Raw genomic sequence first — 24364 nt, 5'->3', positions numbered from 1 at the left:
AGCAGCGAGCTAACAAGGTGTCTGCCAAACCATATGTTCATAATTAGTTAACTTCTTGTCTGTCGCTAGAGGCACCACTGATTCAGCAACAGCCCTCAAGGGTGTTGGGCATCCAATAAGACACCACCAACCAGCAACGGCCCCTCCCCTCAGCGGTAGGAGAAGAGGCATACTTAATTCCAGCTGTGGCATTGTTAAGTGAATTAACTTTATCCTCAATTTAAAAAGCCAGCATGAAATCAAAGGAGACTCCAGAAAAGAAAAATAGAGAAAATGAAAAAAAAAAAAAATGCTTGTAAAGGTTAACTCAACAAGTCTGATGAATGAAACTCAACTGGTTGGCCCCATTTAGCCAATCACTGCAAAGCAGTTTCTGGCACCGTTGTTACTTCTGGCATAATTCTTCCTTTTATTTCCCAGTTCTGTGGTTAAGGTCTTTTGTTACACACAGAGGGGACTGATGATATAATTGTTTATGAGTCAGTGGAACACATTTTTAGGTAGTAGTGAGGTTACCGGGCAATGAGAAATTAATGTTAGAAACAGCAGTGTACGATGCTGGCTAAGAAATCTCATCTCAAGGTAAGAAGTGCTACATGTAAATTATATTTGCAATCTACTCTTTGGGGCTATAAATGTTTGAGAGTGTCATTTTCTTTATGAAAAAGAGTTGGCAAACAACGTTTTTCAAAAAGTTCTAGGGAAATAAGAATTAAGAAATATTTTTTCCCATTAAGGAAAAATATCTATTACTTTGATAAAAATGTACATGTTTATTAAATTTATTTAAATAAGAATCACTAATGAATTATTCTTCTTTCAACAAAATTATTTATGTAGATACTCCAATAAATTTATCAATATAAGTGTGCTTAAAGGATTAGAAGTTAATACTAAAGGTGTATATGATCCTAAAGTTTAATAGCCAAAATTTGGCAATCTCATTTCTTGTTTTGAAGAATTTGGGGAATAAATCTCTAAACTTGAAAAAACTTGAGGATACTTTTTTTTATAACTTAAATTTCATGAACTTTATTTTAATTTATATAAAATAATGTAATTATCTAAATTGGAATAAAATATTAGTTAAGTAAAAATATGTATTCTTAATGTATACACTTAAAATAAAAATTGCTATAAAAATTGAGGGACAAAATGCAATTGGGCAAACAAACAATATTTATGTTTCTACAAACAATACTCATGAGACCAAGATTGTGGATATAAACATACAAGAATATAGAAAAGGTAAATTTAAAAAATAAGACAAAATAATTTCTGTCACAATGAATTATAAAAAAGAAACCAGTTTATTATTCAAGCAATGCTACTCTTAGACTATTGTGATTGCAATGCTGTACTTGATGTTATTAGGAAATCCTTTTGTAAAGTAATCTAAGAATTTTGGACAATGTAAGGAACAGGGGCAGAACAAACCCAAGATCTAGATATCTACCTAGGGTAGGTCACTGTTTTTGGTATCAGCTTGAGATCTAATTTCATTGTCAATCACATAATCTTTGCCATTATATTAAATAGCCACAAGGTTGGCAAGGGACTCAGGGGTCTTGAGTAACAGATATTGTCATGATGATATGTGGCTTAAGGTAAATTAAGAAACTACTGATATGGTTTGGGACCAGGGAATTAGAAAGCATAAGCCAAAGGGAAAATGCAGAAACCACAGATTAGTACAAGTTACGGGCAATTTTCTTAATAAACCCCTTTATGATAATGTCAGACAAGACTCTTCAAGCGGCTTCCCTATCCTCTATGGAACAAATTAACAATCACAGCCAAATGTTACCTTTCAAAGACTAGTCACCAACCTAAAAAAAATATTTTTTTTTACAACTTGTCATTAAGCAAGCTAACACTTAAAGAACAAGAAAATAATCTGCTAAAAAATGCCCATTGATTAATAAACTCCTTTTTCAGTTTAATCTCTCCAAATTTTCAATTTTGATGTATTTTAAATAAAATAAAACATGATGTGACTAAAAATGTAATATTGATTCCATAGCCAAAGATATTATTTACAATTCTCAACTAGGAGGTCTTTATTTTAGCTTTCAATGTGATTGACTTATGATTTAATTTATGATTATTGTACTATGGGACATAGAGATATTCAGACTAGAAATGGGAAACAATGTTAGTTAGATTTTAAGAACTGATTTTGAGGAATTTTAACATCTCACAGCCCTGTTACAATAAGAAATAGTGAACCACGGAAGAACAAAAAATGGTGATGTAATGATGAATGAGATGCTTTAACAAAAAACTGGCAGTGGTGAGCAGTGCAGATTGGAGGAAAGCAAGAGGCTGTTGAAGATGCTGTGCTCTATATTCGTGACAGGCTCTTGGGCAAGGAGAGCTGAAATAGGACTAGATGGAAAGAGACAAATATGAGATATATTATTAAGGACTGAATCAGATGGCTGCAGCTAATGAAAGGAGAAATTCAAGATGATAATGCCAAATTGGCAAGCTTAGTAGCAAAAACCATGACAGTGGCAAAAGTGATGTGAAGACAAAGATATTGGAAGTCAGTTTTTTGACAGAGGAAATAGCATAGTTTTAGTCAAATTAAACTTGTGGAGTGATATGCACAATGGGAATAAGTATCTGACAGATCTAGGTTCTGATCAGCAGAGGGGAAACATTTTAGTCTGAGAGTTACTGATATGATGAGGATTGCTGGACATGTGTGAATGGTGCACTCTTCAAGGGAGGGGATATAAACCAAGAGGAGCAATAGGTCATGCCCTAGGTGTTAATTCCCAGGATAAAGGGGCAGAAGGGAAAGAAGTTAGGAATGCAAACATAGGAAGAGAGCTGAAAAGAGTCAGGTAATGGAAACTACTAGAATTAGTGAAATCCTAAAAGGCAAAAAAAAAAAAAGGTAAAAACATCTCGTGGAGCATTAAAAAAATGGCTAAAAGTCTGGTTAAGTCCAATTAAATATCACTGGAACTTTTCAAATTCCATTTCTCAAATATGAGAGCCAGTGTGGTCAAAAGTATGGAGTCAGTGTTACACAGAGAGGCAAGATTTTATAATGTATTATTTACTAGTTTATAACCATGCTTATTAGGGGAATGGGTCAATAATTCTCCTCTCTTATGCTTTTCTTGCTCTGGTTTGGATATGGCAGTTACACTAGCTTGATAAGATGAATTGGGGTATCTTTTCTCTTTTTCTCTTCTCTGCAACTACCTGCAATAAACTGAGATTATCAGTTTGTTGAAAATTGGATTAAAAATTCCTCTATAAAACCATCTGAGCCCCAGTATATATGTTAGGCTTTTAAAAAATTTTTTATTTATTTGTCAGAGAGAGAACACAAGCAGGGGGAGCGGCAGGCAGAGCAGGCAGAGGGAGAAGCAGCCTTCCCAGTGAGCAGGGAGCCCGACGCGGGGCTCGATCCCAGGACCCTGGGATCATGACCTAAGCCGAAGGCATCCACTTAACTGAGTGAGCCACCCAGGCATCCCCCCCAGTATATATGTTAGAAGGGGATTTTCAACTCTGTATTTAGTTTCTTTAAAAGTTATCTAGTATTTTGAGTCATTTTTCCTCCCTTGAGTCATTTTATTCATATTTCTGAAAGAGTGATCATTCCAAGTTTCCAAAGATATTTGCATTAATAAATTCATAGTATGTTATGAGTTTAAAAGATTTGTTTATTTACTTGAGAGAAAGAGAGAGCATATGGGGGTAAGGGGCTGAGGGAGAGGGGGAGAGAGAGAGAGAGAGGGAATCTTTTTTTTTAAAGATTTTATTTATTTGAGAGAGAGAGAGAGAGAGAGAAAGCATGAGCAGGGAGGGGAGGTGCAGAGGGACAAGCAGATTGCCTGCTGAGTGCAGAGCCCTGACCAACCAACTAAGCAGGGCTCCATCCAAGGACCCTGAGATCATGACCTGAGTTGAAGTCATCCAGGTACCCTGGAAAGAGAGAATCTTAAGCAGACTTCCAACTGAGCATGGAACCTGACATGGGCTCCATCCAAGGACCCTGAGATCATGACCTGAGTTGAAGTCATCCAGGTACCCTGGAAAGAGAAAATCTTAAGCAGACTTCCAACTGAGCATGGAACCTGACATGGGCTCAGTTTCAGGACCCTGAGATCATGACCTGAGCAGAAATCAAGAGTTGGAAGCTTAACTGACTGAGCCAGTGAGGCACCCTAGTATGTTATGATTAAAAAAAAAAAAAAAAAAAAAAAACTCAGTTATATCAAAGTTATAGGTTTCTCTTACTTCTAAAAATTAAATCTCTTTTCATAATCAGGGACCTACATATGTCTATTGGATTAGTTTCTTTCAAAAAATTACTATTGAGCTTGTTGATTAAGCAGATATTTTTTCAGTTCTTTGTTGTAATTAGTCCTTTTCTTTCTTTATAATTGCTTTTCTTCTACTTTTTAAAATTCTACTTTATTCTGGGTTGTTTTTTTTTTGGATTAAAAGGTTAGTTAATGTGTGATTTTTCTTGTTTCCCAGTATTTTCATTTAAGCTTGTGAATCACAATTCTAAATCTTTATTTCACACACATTTTTATGCAAAATTATTTTATTCAGTTCTAAACCTTTTATGATATTTGTTGTGATTTTTTTCTTTAGCTTATTTATTCCTTAGACATGTAGACATGGGCTTTACTTTTTTCAGGTGTATTGGCTTTGGTTTATATTCTGATTTCTAATTTTATTAAAGGGCCAGTAAATTGCTAGAGATTACTCACTAATCTCTGAGTTCAGCAAGGCTAAAGAGTGAGTTCAGCAAGGCTAAAAACTGAATTGTCCAAGATAAAGAAATGACAGAAGGTTGGACCATGGTGGTAGGGTGGGAATGGAAATAATTGGAGTCTTAGGAAGTCATTTAGGATTGAGACTTCATGACTGACAGTAGAATGTGAGGGTGAGGGAGGAGTCAAGTATGAATTCCTTGATAGATTCTAGCTGGAGTGGCAGAATGGTGGTGTTACCCTCTACCGACCTGGAGAAGGTTGAGAAGGATAGCAACAGTTGCCTTCAGGTTTGGACAAGTGGTGCCTGTACTGCCTCCAAGACAGCAAGTAGGAGATAGCAAGAATGCAATAAATATACAGACCTTGAGATTCCAGGAATTGCTCAGGCTAAATATATAAATTTTGAAGTCATCAAGATGTAGAAAATCATTGAAACTATGGCGGTGGTTCAGTTTGCTCCAGAAAAATTTGTAGACTAAGAAAAGGGATGAGACTGAAAGCTTGAGCAATTCCAGTGGTCTGCTAGAAGAGGAGTTGGCAATGGAGATTCTGAAGTCACAGATAGATTGAAGAGGAAGACGACTTGTGGTATCCTGGTACACAAGAGAAGGAGGTATGTGGAGAAAAAGAAAATCGTGAGCAAAGAAATGTCATTAACAATAAAGTTAAGATGAATAATTGAAAACTATATTAATGCTTAATATATATTACAGTAAATTGTATTATAAAACTGTGATTTTCAAACTGAAGTACCCTTAGTATTATGACTAATACTAATTACGACTAATACTAGTATGATGACTATTACTAACAAGGATTTTAATTTAAGAAAGTCCTGTGAATTGTACATATTTTGTTGACAGGATTAAATGGAGTTGTCAGATCATTACATTTAGTAGAAATTCTGATAAGAAAATACCATGTAGTGAGTGTCCATCATGCTGCCACAGGAGTGATAATCACTTTACACAGAGCAACTTTGAAAAAATTGTCATTTCTGGAGCACAGAATGATTTTAAACAAATGCTTTCTTTAATATAGTAAATCTCTCAATTTTGTTTTGCGATTTCTACTTTGCCAAGCACTTTTCATGTTGCTTAATTTGTCACTCTTGTTGAAAGAAAAAAAGAGATCTCATCTTCTCTTCTCCTCTCCTCTCCTCTCCTCTTCTCTCCTCTCCTCTTCTCTCTTCTTCTCTCCTCTCCTCTCCTCTCCTCTCCTCTTCTCCTCTCTTCTCCTCTCCTCTTCTCCTCTCCTCTTCTCCTCTCCTCTCCTCTCCTCTTCTCTTCTCTCTTCTCTTCTCTCCTCTCCTCTTCTCTCCTCTCCTCTTCTCTCTTCTTCTCTCCTCTCCTCTCCTCTTCTCTCTTCTTCTCTCCTCTCCTCTCCTCTCCTCTCCTCTTCTCCTCTCCTCTTCTCCTCTCCTCTCCTCTTCTTCTCTCCTCTCCTCTCCTCCTCTCCTCTCCTCTTCTTCTCTCCTCCCCTCTCCTCTTCTTCTCTCCTCTCCTCTCCTCTTCTTCTCTCCTCTCCTCTCCTCTCCTCTTCTCCTCTCCTCTCCTCTTTTCTCGTCTCTTCTCTTCTCATGTATCTGCCTCAACCCTAGAGAAGGACACTTCTGTTGACAATTCTAACTTCTTTCTTCAGTCCCTTTCTTGTGTCTGCCCATAAGAAGAGGGGTTGGTCATTGACTGTACTGAACATGAGTCAGCTCATATTTTGCTGGTAGGCAGTTTCTTTTCTGTAAGAAGGAGGCAAATGCCCTGCTTTCTCTTTAACTTCTTGAAATCAGATGCCAAAATATACTTCCTATTCCCATGTGAAAAATACAGCTAGTCACATAGTTGTGAGGGTCTAACTTTGCAGGGCTGGCCATACATTTACTCTCTCTCTCTGTCTGTGCTACAAGGTGAAGGAGAGCGGTATAAACAATCATGTCACTAGTTGAATAAGTGGAAGTTGTTCCACAAAATAGCCATTCTAGATTTAAAGACATCTCACTTAGACATCCAGTCCTAAGTACATTCTCTTTCATATTTTACTGGAGAAACCCTGTGTTGGAGTTTATCAGGTGAACACCCAAACGAGCACGTGCATGTGCACACACACACACACACACACACACACACACACACACACACTCTTTTCCTCATTGGCATATTATCTTTGTAGCAAGTAAACTCAGGAGAAGAAACAAATTATTATTCATGTATTACAAATTTAAAAACTGAAGTCCTGAGGTCTTCCTTAGAACTTAACCAAGGTCAAACTATTAATAAAAACCAGACCTAGGATTTAAATCCAAATCTTTTCAGTTTACTTATAGTCTTCTTATACCTAATCTGTATTTTTTCACACAGACATTATATAATTAGTTAAATTTGATTAATCAAAATGTCTGTAGCATTTTTTACATTCTTATATAAGATCTTTGTCATTTGTATTCGTCAAGAGCTCAAATATATTATCTATTTTACTAACACCCAGTAATATATGGACTTTATGGATTTCAGAAAAAAACAGTGTTCCAAACTGGAGGAACAGCATTTTGAAAATGGGAGTCAAGTGAGAGATAGGGGAGAAAAAACATTAAATGTTAACCTAATTTCCATACCTGAATAGGAAATGAAATATTATCCTATAAGTCATTGGCTTGTCATCTTTACACAAACATTATCAAAAATGTGAGGTCCTGGCTGATGTTCCCACATCAAAACCTTTACAGATCAGAAAAGACAAGGAGAACAAATGCAGAGTCACACTTAATAAATAGAACAAAACTATAACCATCTCAACCTTGAAATATTATAGTCAGAAATGGCAGCTGATAGCTTCATGGGAATGATAATGAGTTCACAGTAAAAATCCATGCAACTTCTGAGTAGTGTAAACATTCTGGGAGATAAAAAATGTATTATCTGATACTACAGAAGGTAGAGCTAATGGAACAGAAAAAAACAAATATTTAAAACATGGATATAACTATTCTTCAAATTCTAAGGGAGGATGTTAGAAAACAAGAAGCAAGAATTAGAGATATTGGTTGTCAAAAATTTAATAGCTGAAGTAAAAAAAAAACTGAAAGAATTAGATAAGAGAATGATACTGCCTAATATTGATATGGATGTTAGGCAGAGACATGTCAGTACGTTCATACTAGGAATACAAGTAATGAAGGAAAATAATGCAAACAAAGCAATAAATTAAAAGAATAACTGAGAATTCCTCATATTGAAGCCGTAAGATCTTAGACTGAAAAGCTTGGTAGAGTTTCAAGCCTTAAAGGGAAGAAAATCTCAACATCTTAAAGACATACTGATATATAAGAATATCAAAGATAAAATCTAAAGGATTCAAGAGCATAAGAAAATAGTTTTTAAAAGCAGCAAAGAATCAGATTGTTAGCTCTTCTTTTTTTTTTTTTTTTTTTTTTTTTTTTTTTTTTTTTAAGATTTTATTTATTTATTTGAGAGAGATAGAATGAGAGTTAGAGAGCACAAGAGGGAAGAGGGTCAGAGGGAGAAGCAGACTCCCTGCCGAGCAGGGAGCCCGATGTGGGACTCGATCCCGAGACTCCAGGATCATGACCTGAGCCGAAGGCAGTCGCTTAACCAACTGAGCCACCCAGGCGCCCGTAGCTCTTCTTGATCTACAGATATGTTGGACTATTTCTTAATAAAAATAAAAATACTAATGAACATTTCATCTTAACCCATCTTATCCATAGGAGCATGGGTAGATCTCTCTCTCTCTTTTTAAAAGATTTATTTACTTATTTGAGAGAGAGAACGTGCAGGGGTGAGGAGCCGAGGGAGAGGGAGAGAGAAGCCCAAGCAGACTCCGTGTGGAGTGTCTGGAGCCAGAAGCGGGCTGATCTCACAACCCCAAGATCAGACCGGAGCCAAACCAAGAGTCAGTCGCTTAACTAACTGTGCCACCCAGGGCCTGGGAAGATTGGGAGATCTTTATTTGTTCACAAACTTCCCCAAACTGCCTTTTTGGGGATTTAAGAAATAAGCTCATAACATTTTAATCTGAAATGGGTCTTTATCAAATTGCACTTCTTTATTTTTCATAGCGTGTTCTTCAAAGAGTACACAGGGACATCATAACTCTCCTTTTATAATACCGTCAGACAAAAAAGTATCATAGTGGTGAATAATGGCTTTCAGAATCCTACTTTTATGATTGTACTTCTCTTCCATTGGCTTCTAAAAGTGCTTACTCTTATGTTCACAAATTTGAAGGACGGACTCTTCTAGACCTGGTTGGTATTTAAAGCAAATTAAATTAGCCTCATGCTAGAAAGTCATATTATTACAAAATGTCATATTTGCTGAAACATATTTTTTCACGTTTATTTTAAAGTAAAAAGTAGAATCACAATTCTCGATCAGAATGTGTACTATTATTAAGAGACACATATCCCTTACTTAAATCTGGCTCCATTAGAAAAGTCTTCAGGAAGCCCCCTCTAGTGTTTGAAGGATGCAACAGCTCACTGGCAGAGGATTTGAGAGACACACGGTTGTGAGAATTTTAGATTGTCTCCTCTAACTTGGCTCTAAGGGACCGTGGAGATCATCAACCCCAATATCCATTCTGTTTACAAATTGGAAAACTAAATGTCCAGGAAGAAAGTGCCTTGTCTAAGGTCACACTGAAAGTCAGCAGTATTTATAAGTAGTAGAACCCAGGTCTCCTGACTCGGAGTTCCCAGAAAAATCTATTCTGGCCTGCAGACTTGCATCTGGGTCAAGCAGGCCCAGAGCGAAATAAACGTAAGGAGTTTTGAAGATGTGGGTTCTTTTTTTTTCTTTTTTTAAGATTTTATGTATTTATTTGGCAGAGAGAGACACAGCGAGAGAGGGAACACAAGCAGAGGGAGTGGGAGAGGGAGAAGCAGGCTTCCCGCGGAGCAGGGAGCCCGATGTGGGGCTCGACTGTGGGATTTCTTTTAAACGGAAAGGATATAGAAATGAGGAAGAGTCATTGGGATACAGGAGATAGAGGAGAAAAAAAGAAAGTTAGCAAAAAGGGCAAGGAAACCATAGTTCTTTAAAGAACAGAAACCCAGGGATAGGGGGAGAAGAATGATGAGTTAAGATGTAACATACTTCAGAATTTATTGGTAGGTGATTGGAAATATTCTTAAAATATTTTATTTGTGGTTCTGAAAATAAGATCACTAATGAAGTTTAACTATTCATTTCCCACTTATTAAAAGTTGTCACCTAAAAAAAAGTTGTTACCTAGCAATTATTTTTATTCTTGTCACCTGTCTCAGTAGAGACACTTTACTGATAATGCAGAACATGCAAATGTCATAACAAGGCAAGAAACATTGATTTTCCACCCCACACCAGTTCATGACGATGGACTGGCAGTGGTGGTGTGAGCTAAGCTAAAAACAGTCCTCATATATTATCATTGAATAGCATCTGCAACTTTTGGTCTCTTCATCCTTCCCTGAAAATGTATAAAGGGCAAGGCTCCTCTGGAAAATACTCTAAGAATTACCCTTAAAGATGTCAGTTTGAAAACACCCTAGTTACTTTATCCCTGAGTATGACTTTTCTCTGCATACTATTACTAGAATTAGTCTGCATAAAATATTTAACTATTTCTTGTTAATGAGCATTGAATGTGATAGTGTGATGTAAGGGTAGAGATGTGCACTGGGGAGCTCATGGTCTCGTGGGGGAAAACACAAAAGTATGGAAGAGAAGATAGGAACATATGATGTCTAGTACCTTTTAATTCCAGCCTTTTCTATGCCTTAGAAATGATGGAATGTGATGCTGGAGCACTCTAGTGATGTGTTCCCAATATTGCCAGGTACTAAGGATACCTTACATAGGAGTTCCTCCTCACCCATAATACTGGTGTAGAAGGTGAGTCAACAAGGAAGATAGAGCTTGAACAGCAACTTGACAGAAAGATAAAAATGTTTTAGAGAAGAAGCTGCCACATGGAACAAACAGTATGAGCAATGAATTAAGAAAGTGCTAGACATGTTTGGGGAAGAGCATGTAAATGGATGAGAATTTCTCAGTCTCTATAATATATTTCATGGGATGGAATTACAAAACTCCTTAAGACTGACCTGGCTTATTTACTCGTTAATTGAGCTGGTCTGTGCCAGACAAGAATGGTAGGGACTTGGAAATAAATGAACTGTGGTTGCCTCTACTGAACCTATCTATAACCACTCTCATCATTTGCATCACACTGCTGTAAAGTCCCTTTTAAAAAATAAAAAGGACTTCATAGGAATTTCATTCTCCACCTCATCTTCAATTTTCATCATCGTTATCATAGATGAAGTTAAATACCAAATAAGTAAATTATACTGAGAGTCAAACCTGTGCCATGCACTGTTCTGGGTACTTTCACATGCATTGTCTTATCTTATTTTTATAAAAAACTCTCATCAGTGGGCAGTCCTACTGGCCCACCAGTATAAGAGAAACAAACAGTCAAAGCATCAGAGCATTCCCAGCAAAGGTTCTCCATCATATCTCTTAGCAAGTTGCTATATTTAAGATAGTATATACAATATTGTATGATTCCTATGTTTATGAAAGATTTTACTTATATATTAGCAAGAAAGAGCACAAGTCGGGGGGAGGGGCAAACGGAGAGGGAGAAGCAGGCTCCCCATTGAGCAAGGAGCCTGATGCAGGACTCATCCCAGGACCCTGGGATCATGACCTGAGCCAAAGGCAGAAGCTTAACCAACTGAGCCACCCAGGCACCCCTGATTCCTGTATTTTTGTGAATCTCACAGAGTTATACCTATGAAAATTTTATAAATGTAATTGGAGTACCATTAAAACTAAAATGCTATAAACATTTTCCAGCCAGTGAATGACTCTACCGTGCTTTAAGATATACGATACCTCCTTGCAAAGTACAAGGGAAGTATGATGGGTACACCCACCCTGGTGGAAGATGCGACACACAAGAGATCTAAGTTCAAATTGCAATTCTACCCCTATGGCAAATAATATTTCCTTCAAGATTCCATTTTCCTACTTTTTATTTTTTTAAAGGTTTTATTTATTTGAGAGAGAGAGAGAAAGCATGGGGGGGGGAAGGAGCAGAGGAAGAGGGACAAATAGACTCCCTGCAGAGCAGGGAGCCCAACACGGAGTGAGGACTCCCCGCTGAATGAGGACCCTGAGATCATGACCCAAGCAGAAGTCAGAAGCTTAACCGACTGAGCCACCCAGGCACCCCTCCATTTCTCTAGTTTTTCAAACACAGTGGAATAACCACCTCATCTCTAAAGCACATTATAAAAGCTCTAATTACATCAAATATTGTTGATTGTTTTCACTCTTTGCCACAGCTTCCCTTTCTTACCCACATTCACCATCCTACCCAGAAGCATTCATTTAGTCATAAGAGGGACCCAAGTCCAACAAATTATTCTACAAACGAGTACTCTGAAGGGATGGCTAAAGTAAGTTCTACACTGTATTCAAGAGGAAGAGATCAAAATACATTTAATTAGCTTTGGGACATCTTTCATAACTTCATCTTGTCACATTATCTGACAATAATCCACAACTTTCCAGTATTTTGCTCACTTATTCTTACTATGTTTGATCTCTGCCTTCCATGAGGCATCTAGTTTCTCGACTGTTCTCCCCAATTCTTTCAGTTCTCTTGAGACATTTTTCCTTTATGATCCAACACTCCTACCACTCCTTTACCAAAACCTCCAAATCTGTCACTATATTGAAGTTCCTATAAAACTTTTCAACTAGGGCGCCTGGGTGGCTCAGTCGTTAAGCGTCTGCCTTTGGCTCAAGTCATGATCCCAGGGTCCTGGGATCAAGCCCTGCAACAGGCTCCTTGCTCCACAGGAAGCCTGCTTCTCCCTCTCCCACTCCCCCTGCTTGTGTTCCCTCTCTTGCTGTGTCTCTCTCTGTCAAATAAATAAAATCTTTAAAAACAAAAAAAACCCCAAAAAACAAAAACAAACTTTTCAACAAACCCTCAAACATAGATAATCCAAACATCCTTTTGATCTGTCTTTACTCCTTTGTTACTGATCACATAATTTAGTTACTATGGTCTTTCTCTTTATCTGAACCCTAGAGCTGATTGTTCTCTCTCTCTTTCCCTTCTGTGGCAATTTTTAACCTTCATAGCTTTCTATAAGCCTGTATCTCTATCTCTCAATGGATTTATTGTGTCCTTCTTTGTAGAAAAAAATAGAAATTATCAAGTAGATACTTTCTTAATCTTCTATCAAGAGTTGTGTCACATCAATTTTCCACATCTTTTTATCACTATTTAGCCCCTTTTCTTACTGAAGTTCTAACCCCTATGCTTTTTATGGATTTTAAATCATATCCTTTCTGTCTTGAAAGGCACTTATCTTATTAAAATTTTGCATTTGGATATACTATGTTCATGTTTATAAGACACAATGTTATTAGGATAACAATTCTTCCAAAAATGATAAAGAGATTCAATACAATCCCAACCAAACCCAGCAGTCTTTGGAGGAAATTGACAAGCTGACATTGAAATGCAAATGGCCAAGAATAGTCCAGATAATTTTTTTTTTTTTAAGAGAGAGAGAGATTGAGAGAAAGAGCGTGCTAGAGGTGGAGGACAGAAGGAGGGCGAGAGAGAATCTTAAGCAGGCTCTATGCCCAGGGCAGAGCTGGATGTGGGGCTTTATCTCCGGACGCTGAGATCCTGACCTGAGCTGAAATCAAGAGTCAGAAGCTTAACTGACTGAGCCACCCAGGGGCCCCTAGCCTGGATATCTTTTGAGAACAAAAGACAAGATTTCAAAACTTAGTATAAAATTATAGTGATTAAGACAATGCATTACTGGAGCAAAAAACAAACAAAACCAAGATGAACAGAAGAAGAAATATAAGTTAAACTCAAATATATGATCACTTGATTTATGACCTGTGAAAATGGTAACACTAAAGTGCAGTGGAGAAAAAGTTCAATCATCTTAACAAAAATACTGAATCAAGTGGATATCTCTGTGGAGAAAGATGAATCTTAACCTCTACCTAACACAATAAAACATTACATCAGATAGACTTCAGATATAAATGCACAAAGTAAGACAACAAAACCTTCAGAAGAAAAGATAGGGGTAGCGAAAGATTTGGGGTAGCCAAAGATTTTTAAAACAGGACACAAAAGAATTACCATAAAGGAAATATCGATCAATTAAACAATTTTAACATTCAGAATTTCAGGACATCAGAAAACATCAATCGGAGTGCAAAGGTAATACACTAAGTAGGTGAAGATATTTTTGTTGATAATGAAGCAAATGCTCCCTTAACTGATAGGATTAATGTACGATAGATGGATTTTTGGGTGCTCATTAAATATTTGATTACTTTGGAAACTATTAAGTGCCCAGTAAATGACAGGAGCAGGGTACTAGCATCTTTACACATATTATTTCATTTATTCCAAATCATAACCATGTAAAACTGTGTGGTAATATATTCATAAAGAAATTAAGAAATATATTTATGAAGAAGGATTTAGTAATTTGCTCCCAATCTCACTTCTAGGAGGAGACAGAGCTATGATTTAAGTCACAGTCTGAATTCAAAGTCCAAATTCTCTATAATCTGTCTTGGTTGACTTTATTCAATAGCTAGATGTGTGCATATTCTGTGTGACCCACTTCACAGAGTATATCTTAAATTATAAATAGAAAGAGATTTGAATATCATTTTTATGCCATTATCTTCAGCGGATTCTTAAATTTGAATAATCTAACAGCTAAGTGGATTTAAGACAATGCTGAAGGGAAAACAGAAGAAAGGAAAACTTCAGTGAGAGAGAAGAAAACAGGATCCAGAAAAACTCTGATATAAAAAGACATAGAAATGAAAGGGAAGACATTATATAGCCCAGAAACAGAAAGTATTTCTGTGTAATGGAAAGACTCTACTAGCCTAGAAATATGGAGAAATATATCCAAGAAAGAGCTGTGCTAGGGTCTCAAGTGTGAGCCTGGCAAAGTCCCGTGATCTTTCTGCTAGTAAGTTCTCTGACTACAAGAGGAGAGAAATGGACCAAAGGGTCTCAATGTCCTTTGCATCTCTGATATTAAATGAATCTCTGTGTGTCTGCCAAGTGCTACACATAGGGCAAAGAAAATACATTGCCATTGCAGAGTAAATCAAATTTGTCTACAACTGATGCTTTTCTTTTCCATTTATTTTTCAAAATTATGGATTAGTCATATTTAAGTCAATGCTTTGAAGAATTATAAATCACAATGTTTTTATTTTCCTATAAACTTTTGGTTTCACTTCTACCAGGCATGTGTTTTATATTAAATTGTATTGAGTTCAGTATTAGGAGGACAATGATACTGATTTAGTGGCCCATGTGACTATCTTGGGCATTTTAATATACACTTCTTTCACATGTACACCTTATATTTAGATTTCTTTTGTGTAGATAAATACCATTGTGCAAATCTCTGGGCCACATATATTCATGCATACATGCATGTATGCATGCATACATTCATACATAAATAAAGTGTGAATCAGCCAAAATCCCATAGAGGGCAGTATAGTTTTAGCTGACACAGTATTAAATCCTATTTTGTTGTAAAGAATGTAGTAACTCTTTCTTTAAAAAAGAAAAGGGTGAGGGGCAGAAGACTTCCAATTATAAAGTTACATATAATCATTGTAAAATCTTTGGAATATACCAAAGTAAATATAAATTTTAAATAAGCAGTAATTGATGTTTTAAAGATACACACACATATATATAATCATTTCAGTAATATATATATATATATATTGAGTAACATATGGTAACACATACATATATATATATAAACATTTTAGTAACTCTAAATGGTGAGCAACAACAGGTATTTAATGCTTTCTGGATTAAAAAAATGGTTAACTTTACAGAACAAGCAAGTTAAACAAAGTGAATATAAAGACTAATTCTTCTGATTTCTTGGATCTTAGAAAGATCAATGTTCATCAACATGAAAATAAAATGAACATTATTCTGCTAAAAATAGCAAATCAATAAAAGCATAAAACAAAATGAAACATACAAATGTTTTATCAATTATTACTTAAATTGGAAGCAGACTGCAGTCTCCCATAAAAATACTTGTGTTTTTTTAAAATGTATTAAAAAAATTCAGTTTTATGCTATTCATAAGAATCAGAATGAAAATTAATGAAAATCTTAAAGCAAAAGCAATTGAGACAGAGGAAAGGAATAGCAATGTCAGAAAGTGGATTTTATAGTGAAAGCACTAAAGAAGATATAAAGTGGTCTGGCATGTATTGACAAAAGACATGGGACCTGGGTGGCTCAGTCAGTTAAGCCACGGACTCTTGATTTAGGCTCTGGTCATGATCTCGGGGTCATGAGATCAAACCCCACTTCGGGCTCCACACCCATTGCGGAGACTGCTTAGGATTCTTTGCCTCTCCGTCGGTCCCTACCCCCCATGCTCTCTTTCTCTCTATCTCAAATAAATAAATAAATATATTTTTTTAAAGACATTTTGTGAGGAAGATATGCAGTATTGGACCTTCGTATGGCAAACAATACGGTAGCTAAACATATGAAGTACATATTAGAATATTGGCAACTTGATGAAAATATACTTAAAATAAGAACTTCCATTGTTTCGTTTGAAATTTGAGTAAATCTAAGCACTTTGTGAAAATTTACTCATTTAATCCTCACCATAATAACCCTGTGAAGTGGATATAATCATAACCTCTATTTACACTTGAGAAAAAATACAAAAGATAAACTATTTTTTTAAGAAGTCCAGTAAAAAATGATAAAGCCTTCAAAAGCCTGTTTAAGGACAAAAGAATGGGAGTAAAATATGTAAGATTAGAGATAAGACTTCACTGCAGAGGATATTAAAAGAATAATGTTATGATACATAATTATAGGACAACACATTTGAGAACCTAAAGAAATGAATGATCCTTTGGCAAATTATATAATTACCACAACTAAATGAAAAAATAAGTGGAAATTTTTAAACGATTACTAATAACAAAAAAAATTGAAGGAGTGAATTAGATAGAGATATTGAAAAGAAATTTGATAAAATTAAGTGGTCATTCTAATAATAACACCAAATAAAATTAGAAGAAACTATTAGATTTAATACTTCACTATGCAAGTAAAACAAGACATTGCTATAAATAGCAAAGCTTTACGTCGTTTTATGTAAGGCAACAGACTGGCTAGGGAAGACTGCTTTTAACATGAGTTTTCAATATTGGCTGGAGGTGTACTGAAAGCAGTAGGGTAAGGAAACAGATTAGTATTAATATTGGAAAAGAGAGAGTTTCACTTCCTTCTGCTGTTTTCTATGGTTGTAGCCATCCAAGGAGATTCTAGAAAAATCTATTAAAATTAATATGAGCATTTGTTAGAGTCTGGATGCAAGACATACATTAAAAGAAACACAGTCGTTTTTCTCTTCAGCTCTGAAGCATGTAAGAATGGAAAGAGAAAAAAAATCTCATAGTTATAATAGCACACATACATAGACAACTGAAAATATTTAGAAATTAGCAGAGTAGAATAGGACCTATATGAAATATATGTGTTAAATATATATTAAATTATATATGAAATACATATGTATATATGTAAAAATTATGAAATATAAAATATTCTGAACAAATGAAAGAAGGCAAAAGCTGCTAATTGAAATGTGAAGCATTGCAGCCAATTTAAAAGAAGCAATCTAGCAATATCTATTAAAACTATAAGCCCTTTGACCCAGCAAATACTCTCCTGGAAACCTATCCTTAAGAAATAAATCACTCCTACATAAGGATATATGCATGGGAAAAGTTTATTATATAATATTTATGGGAAAAATATGGAAATCGGAATATCCTTTGAGAGAAATCATTGAATATATTATGTAATATTATATAGCCCAATATAATAGTTTAGCCAATATTTTATAGCCAACAAAATAAAATATATTAAAATTTTTCATTTATTTCATTTCTACAAGGTATCAGTGAGTGAGAAAAGATATATGGACAAATCTATATAATATCTTTCTTTTCTTATGTAACATGATGTTAAAATATAAAATAATGTTAAAAAGAGCCGTACATGGTATGTGTGCATGTGTTATTTATAGATGTCTATGTATTTAATTATTCAGGCATTGATAAATTACTTAAATGAGGGGTGTTGGTGGGGGACAATGTCCAGGACAGGGAGAGACAAGTGATCACTATGACTGTATAACAAACAACCTTAAAACTTAGTGGCTTTCAGCAAAAAAAAAAAAAAAAAGAAATCTTGCCGTTTGCAACGTGGATGGAGCTAGAGGGTATTATGCTAAGCGAAATAAGTCAATCAGAAAAAGACATGTATCATATGATCTCACTGATATGAGGAATTCTTAATCTCAGGAAACAAAGGGAGGGTTGCTGGAGTGGTGGGGGGTGGGAGGGATGGGGTGGCTGGGTGATAGACATTGGGGAGGGTGTGTGCTATGGTGAGCGCTGTGAATTGTGTTAGAATGATGAACCACAGATCTGTACCTCTGAAACAAATAATACATTATATGTTAAAAAAAAAAAAGAAGAAGATAGCAAGAAGGGAAAAATGAAGGGGGGGAATCGGAGGGGGAGACGAACCATGAGAGGCTATGGACTCTGAGAAACAAACTGAGGGTTCTAGAGGGGAGGGGGGTGGGGGGATGGGTTAGCCTGGTGATGGGTATTAAAGAGGGCACGTTCTGCGTGGAGCACTGGGTGTTATATGCAAACAATGAATCATGGAACACTACATCAAAAACTAATGATGTAATGTATGGTGATTAACATAACACAATAAATTTTAAAAAAGATGTAAATTAAAAAATTAAAAAAAAATACTTAGTGGCTTAAAGCAGTGATTCTCAATTGGGGGTGATTTTGCCACTCCCCAACAGACATTTTTTGATTGTCATCATTTACAAGGGGGTTAGTTTAGGCGAGAGGCCAAGGATGCTCGTAAATGCCTGCAATGCACAGAACAGCCCTCCACAACAAGGAATTGTTCTGTCCAAAATATCAGTAGGGTGAAGCTGAGAAATCCTTGCTTAAAGAAATGTCAATATTTGTTTTGCTCAGGAATCTGCAATTTGGACAGGGCAGAGCTCAGGAGAATGGCTCACTTCCGTTCTACCCTGGGTCATGATAGAAGACCAGGCTGATATCATGTGAACGCTCTCTCACTCATGTGGTTTGGTTTTGATACTGACCATAGGTTGAGACCCGAGACTGTCAACTGGAATGCCTATCTCCTGTAGCCTGGTCTTTCTCGTAGCAGTGTGGCTGGGTTCCAAGGTTGAGTAGTGAGAGGAAGAGACAAAGAAATTGAGAAAGAAGTTACAACACCTTGTGATGTTTATCTGGTTGAGGCAGTCCCAAAGTCCCATGCAATTTCAAGAGGAAGGGAAACACACTTACGTCTTGATGGGAGTGGCAAGTTTCTAAAAGCACATATGGAAATGGAAACACTACTGTATCTATTTTTAAAAAATATATCTGCCACACAAGCAAAGAATGATACATATTTTTAAAATTACTTCCGTAAAATTATCTATAAAGGTGCATGAGGACATTTTAGAATTCCTGGTAAGGTTAACAATTTTACACAACAGTAACCATTTGTTATTTTCTTCTATGAATATTCGTGTCTTCTGCACATTTTTTCTATTGTGATTTTAGAGCTTCCTTATTTATTTCTATATATATTTTATTATGAATTTTCCTCCACATCTTCCAGAAAACATTTAAACTTCTTAAAGGAATAGAAAAATACAAAAGTCTGATATAGAAAAAATAGGAGAGACAGAAGAAATTAAAGAAACGCAAAGATGTCGATGAAGACCAGAAGGGTAAAAATTAGTGTGATGAAAACCTTTACCTTCCCATAGGCTCTACACTTGCACAGCCATTGGAAGGAGGGAAATCTGGACCAGATTCTCAATATACATATTTATTTTGATATAAAAAACAAAAACAGGGGATGGGTAGGGAACCGTGAGAAAAGAATATAATATTTAATGAAATACAACGATTTCAATGAAATGACAAGCTTCACAGGTGCTCTTAACACAGAATTGGAAACCAAACCTTCCCAATATTGTGTGCCTTGCTCTTTGTTCATAATGTCACCTATGGAATATTATTTCAGCCATAAAAGGGAGGAAATCTTGCCATCTGTGACAATATGAATGGACTTTGAGGGCATTATGCTAAGATAAATACTATATGATCTCACTAATATGAGGAATCTAAAAACAAACAAACAAAAAACCAAATTCATAGTTACAGAGAACAGATTGGTGGTTGCCAGAGGTGGGGGGGTGGAGGGGTTGGGGGAGGTGGGCAAATGATTGAAGATGGTTAAAAGGTACAAACTTCCAGTTATAAGACAAGTAAATCATGGGGATATGATGTCTAGCATGGTGACTATAGTTAATAATACTGTATTGTATATTTGAAAGTTGATAAGAGGGCAGATCTAAAAAAGAAGAAAGATGTTTTTATGCTTAGAAAGTCCTCCTGTAGCCAGAGTCCAGATTAATATTAAGAATATAGTGCTTTTTGTGTTAGAAACAGACTAAAATAATGGTGCTTAAACAAGGGGCGTAATATTGCTAATATAACTGCACTTTAATTTCAGGATATTATATAAGTTTTTCTGATGTTATTTAGAATACTCATTAGAATAACTTTTTAACAGTTCTGAATTATTATAAAAGATAAACACAATAGCCCAGGACTTCATATTTAAAATGTGATTGCCTAATAAACACTGCAGAATTATTACAATCACTAATCATTCATAAAATAGCAACACTGATTAATAGCAAGATTGGAAGGACGTTTAGAGATCCAGCTTCTGATTCTTGCTTTGCATTAAACAATAAGTAGCCTTGGGCAACTCATTGAAACTCTTGGGTGTGTCTTAGGAGATGAGAGATCAGATGAGATGAGGTCTAAAGCATCTTGCTATTCTAAAAATTATGAATCTACATATCTTAAACTTTGGGAATAATACAGGAAGAATGAAAAAGGATATTTTTGTATTGTTTTTAAATGAGAGCTAGTTCTACACAAGGGTTTGGGGACCTGTATTGTCTAAAGTATAACTGGTTGGAGGAAGCACCTCAATTTGTAGACCCTCAAATTTGGAAGGCCATTCTTTTATCCAGTATTTGAAGATTTGGAAACAAATCTAACTGCACTCACCTCCTTAAAACCTTTCAATAATCTCCCACTGCTGTTAAAATAGAGCATGATGCCGACATGACTCCATCTCAACCTACCACTCCAGCCCCATTACTCGTCAGCCTTTCTATTTCCAGTATGTTTCAGGGCTTTTGCAGGTGCTCTTGAGTCTTCCTGGTTGCATATTTGCCTCTCCTTCTCCACCTGTTCAATTCCTACTCTTCCTTCAAGTTTTTGCTAAAATACCGTTTCCTCAGGAAAATGTACCTAAACACCGCAGTCTACTACTAGCTTTTTTTCCTTGGGACAAATCGGTTAGGGATGCAGTTCAACACTCACAAGGCACTTTATAATTCTTCCCTTTTTGTGCTTATCACAGTTTTAATTTATGTAAATATGTGTGCAATATTTCCTCCTAGGGTATAAACATAATGAAGACAGAGACTATGTATATTTTGTTCAGTGCTTTCTCCCCACTACTTATGTAAGGCAGCATGAAAGCTCACTTACTTTTTGAGTGAATCCCTTCTTGCAGTCACTAACTAACCTCCCTGCTTTCTGACCTTTTAAGGAATAGCTCCAGGGTTGGAGAACCCACCAATGCCCAAGGAAAACTTTCTTTTTTGACAACTCTATTAGAAGGAGCTTTAACTATTGAACGTAAAGCTATATCCCTATAATTTTTATGTTTCTGTTTTGACCTCTGCCTTTATATAGAAAAAGTGATTCTTGAGGGTCATCAACTATGTAGGACTTTCTCTATTCCATACATACATTTTCAGCTAGAACATATCGTATTTCTAATGTAAAAGAAATAATGCAAGCATCATGCCTGTAGGGAAATGGCTAACTTTAGGAGAATAAAAGATGAGACCAAACTTTGCTCCACAAACAGCAAAAGCAATACACTTAACTCATGGTTTATTAGCCTCAATAAAATAGAGGATTTAGTGAACCAGTTTTCACATTCTCCTTCCCTTCTGATTGCCCGCTTTGTGGACAATTTCCTCCTTATATTCTTTAATTTATTTTTTAAATTTTACATTTTATGCAAGATATTGTCATCTACTTTAACTGTGTATTTTTTTTTTTAATTTTCTAGAAATCCTGGTCTGCTCACAATCTGAAGTTTTCACAGGCATCAATGTGGAAGGAAGCTCAATTTGGTGACTTTTACCTTTGACTTGAACACTGATAAGGGATCTAGACCTGAAATCATCTTTATGATTTCATATATATTTGGACACCTTTTTCTGATTATGAAAGCAAAACATGTTTCCTTTAAAATTTCAGGAATATGCAGGAAGGTGAAAATAGAATCATAATCACACTTCCCTTACAAAACCACAAACATCATTAATATGTTAGCATATTTTCTCTTTGTTTATTTCATTTATATAAATATGCTTGTATGCTTTTAGTACATTTAATATAATATTGTTTGTCCATGTCTTTAACTTTTTCCAAAAAGATTTTCTATGGATATGCAATCATGATATGGACATACTGCAATTTAATGAAAGAGTTTCTTATTATTGGATGTTTAGAAAGTTTTTACAAGTGTTTTTTTATACTGATAAGATGAACAAAGTTGTACATGATTTTTGTTCAAATTTATTTCTTTTATAAAAATTTTTTGTGCTTGCTGACAAAATATATGGATAGTTTAAAGTTCTCAAAATACATTTGCATATGGCTGAATTCCATGTATATTTTTTCTCCTGATTAATTATATTTTATTACATAGCATACAATTATTTCTTCATATATTTCTTTACATATAATGACACTCCTTTCTTTCTCTATGTTAAGAAACAAGCAACAGACACAAAAGACAGGCACATGGAAATAAATGTTACCTTTATCACTTCAAGAAGTTTGCTTGTCAAACATGACTTACATTTGTAGTTTTAATAGGCGTCCTAATATGCATTTCTTGATACTATAGATTTAATTGCCCTATCACAGGTGACACTGGCCAGCCAACCCCCAGGTGACGCTGTCTATCTGGGATAGAGCCTTCCTTGAAAGCTTTCTCCAGGGGAAGATGCTGTAGATGTTGGCATTAATGTGGAAAACACATTTCCTTTTCTTCTTCCAAATTTTTTTAAGGTTTTATTTATTTATTTGACAGAGAGAAACACAGAGAGAGAGGGAACACAAGCAAGAGGAGTGGGAGAGGGAGAAGCAGGCTTCCCATGGAGCAGGGAGCCAGATGCAGGGCTTGATCCCAGGACCCTGGGATCATGACCTGAGCCGAAGGCAGATGCTTAGCAACTGAGCTACCCAGGTGCCCCTCTTATTCCAATTTCATCAGTCAAATAAATCTGTTTTTGTGGGAATCATTGCCCTTGTATAGAAAAGCCTGGACTGGAGAATGAGTCTTTGTGTCCCAACATCTTTACACTGCCATCGGCAAGTATTTCAAAGCAGTGGGCCTCAGGGATTCCTCCAGATACATGCACGTGTATATATGCAAATATAAAAACATGTACATTTATACACTTCTAGATAGAATATGCAAAGAATATGCAAAGAATAATTGCTAATAAAAATTTTTAAAAGATGCAACTTCTACGATATGCAACTTGAGTTTTTACCAAGTGTACACTAGGACAGGAAACTGTTTTTTAAAGAGCTTAGTCAATTTGCTTGCTTATTTTTTGGTACCCTTTCACCTATAAATGAAGCTATTAAAATTTCTTTGTATGTTTAAGATTGGTTATGATTTGGTCATGCAGTGCTAACCCTGCTGTTCCAAAGGTGGCAGCCAGTAAGGCTTCTGGTTGGATGAAGCAAAAATTGTGCTCACCATTGCCCTCTAAGGATTTTGGAGTTTTACTTTATTGCTGGCATGGTACTTTATTCATATTCAAATGCTTCTCTGTATTCATTCTAATGGCATTTGGCATTATTAATTTCATAGCAATTAAAATTCTTGGTATTTTCTCAGATTGTTTTTTTTTTTAATTTTATTTTATTATGTTATGTTACTCACCGTACATTACATCACTAGTTTCTGATGTAGTGTTCCATGATTCACTGTTTGCATATAACACCCAGTGCTCCATTCAATACATGCCCTCTTTAATACCCATCACCAGGCTAACCCGTCCCCCCACCACCGTCCCCTCTAGAACCCTCAGTTTGTTTCTCAGAATCCATAGTCTCTCATGGTTCGTCTCCCCCTCTGATTCCCCGCCCCCTTCATTTTTCCCTTCCTGCTATCTTCTTTTTTTTTTTTTAACATATAATGTATTATTTATTTCAGAGGTACTGGTCTGTGATTCAACAGTCTTACACAATTCACAGTGCTCACCCTAGCATATACCCTCCCCAATGTCCATCACC

The 24364-nt window shown here is 35.8% G+C and overlaps 1 protein-coding gene across 1 annotated transcript in view; it reads left to right on the top strand.

The window, feature by feature from the left end:
- The first annotated feature begins 533 nt into the window (after positions 1-533).
- GMNC (geminin coiled-coil domain containing) overlaps positions 534-24364 on the top strand; it is a 37487-nt gene continuing 13656 nt past the window's right edge. The window contains exon 1 of the mRNA XM_027581837.1: positions 534-582. Within this exon, the coding sequence (XP_027437638.1) occupies positions 556-582 (27 nt within the window). The 5' untranslated portion in view covers positions 534-555. The remainder of the gene's footprint in view (positions 583-24364) is intronic.

The sequence above is a fragment of the Zalophus californianus genome, chromosome 1, assembly GCF_009762305.2.
Source record: "Zalophus californianus isolate mZalCal1 chromosome 1, mZalCal1.pri.v2, whole genome shotgun sequence".
NCBI lineage: Eukaryota > Metazoa > Chordata > Mammalia > Carnivora > Otariidae > Zalophus > Zalophus californianus.
The sequence above is the reverse complement of the archived record's forward strand: the minus strand, read 5'-3'. Positions and strand labels throughout refer to the sequence as shown.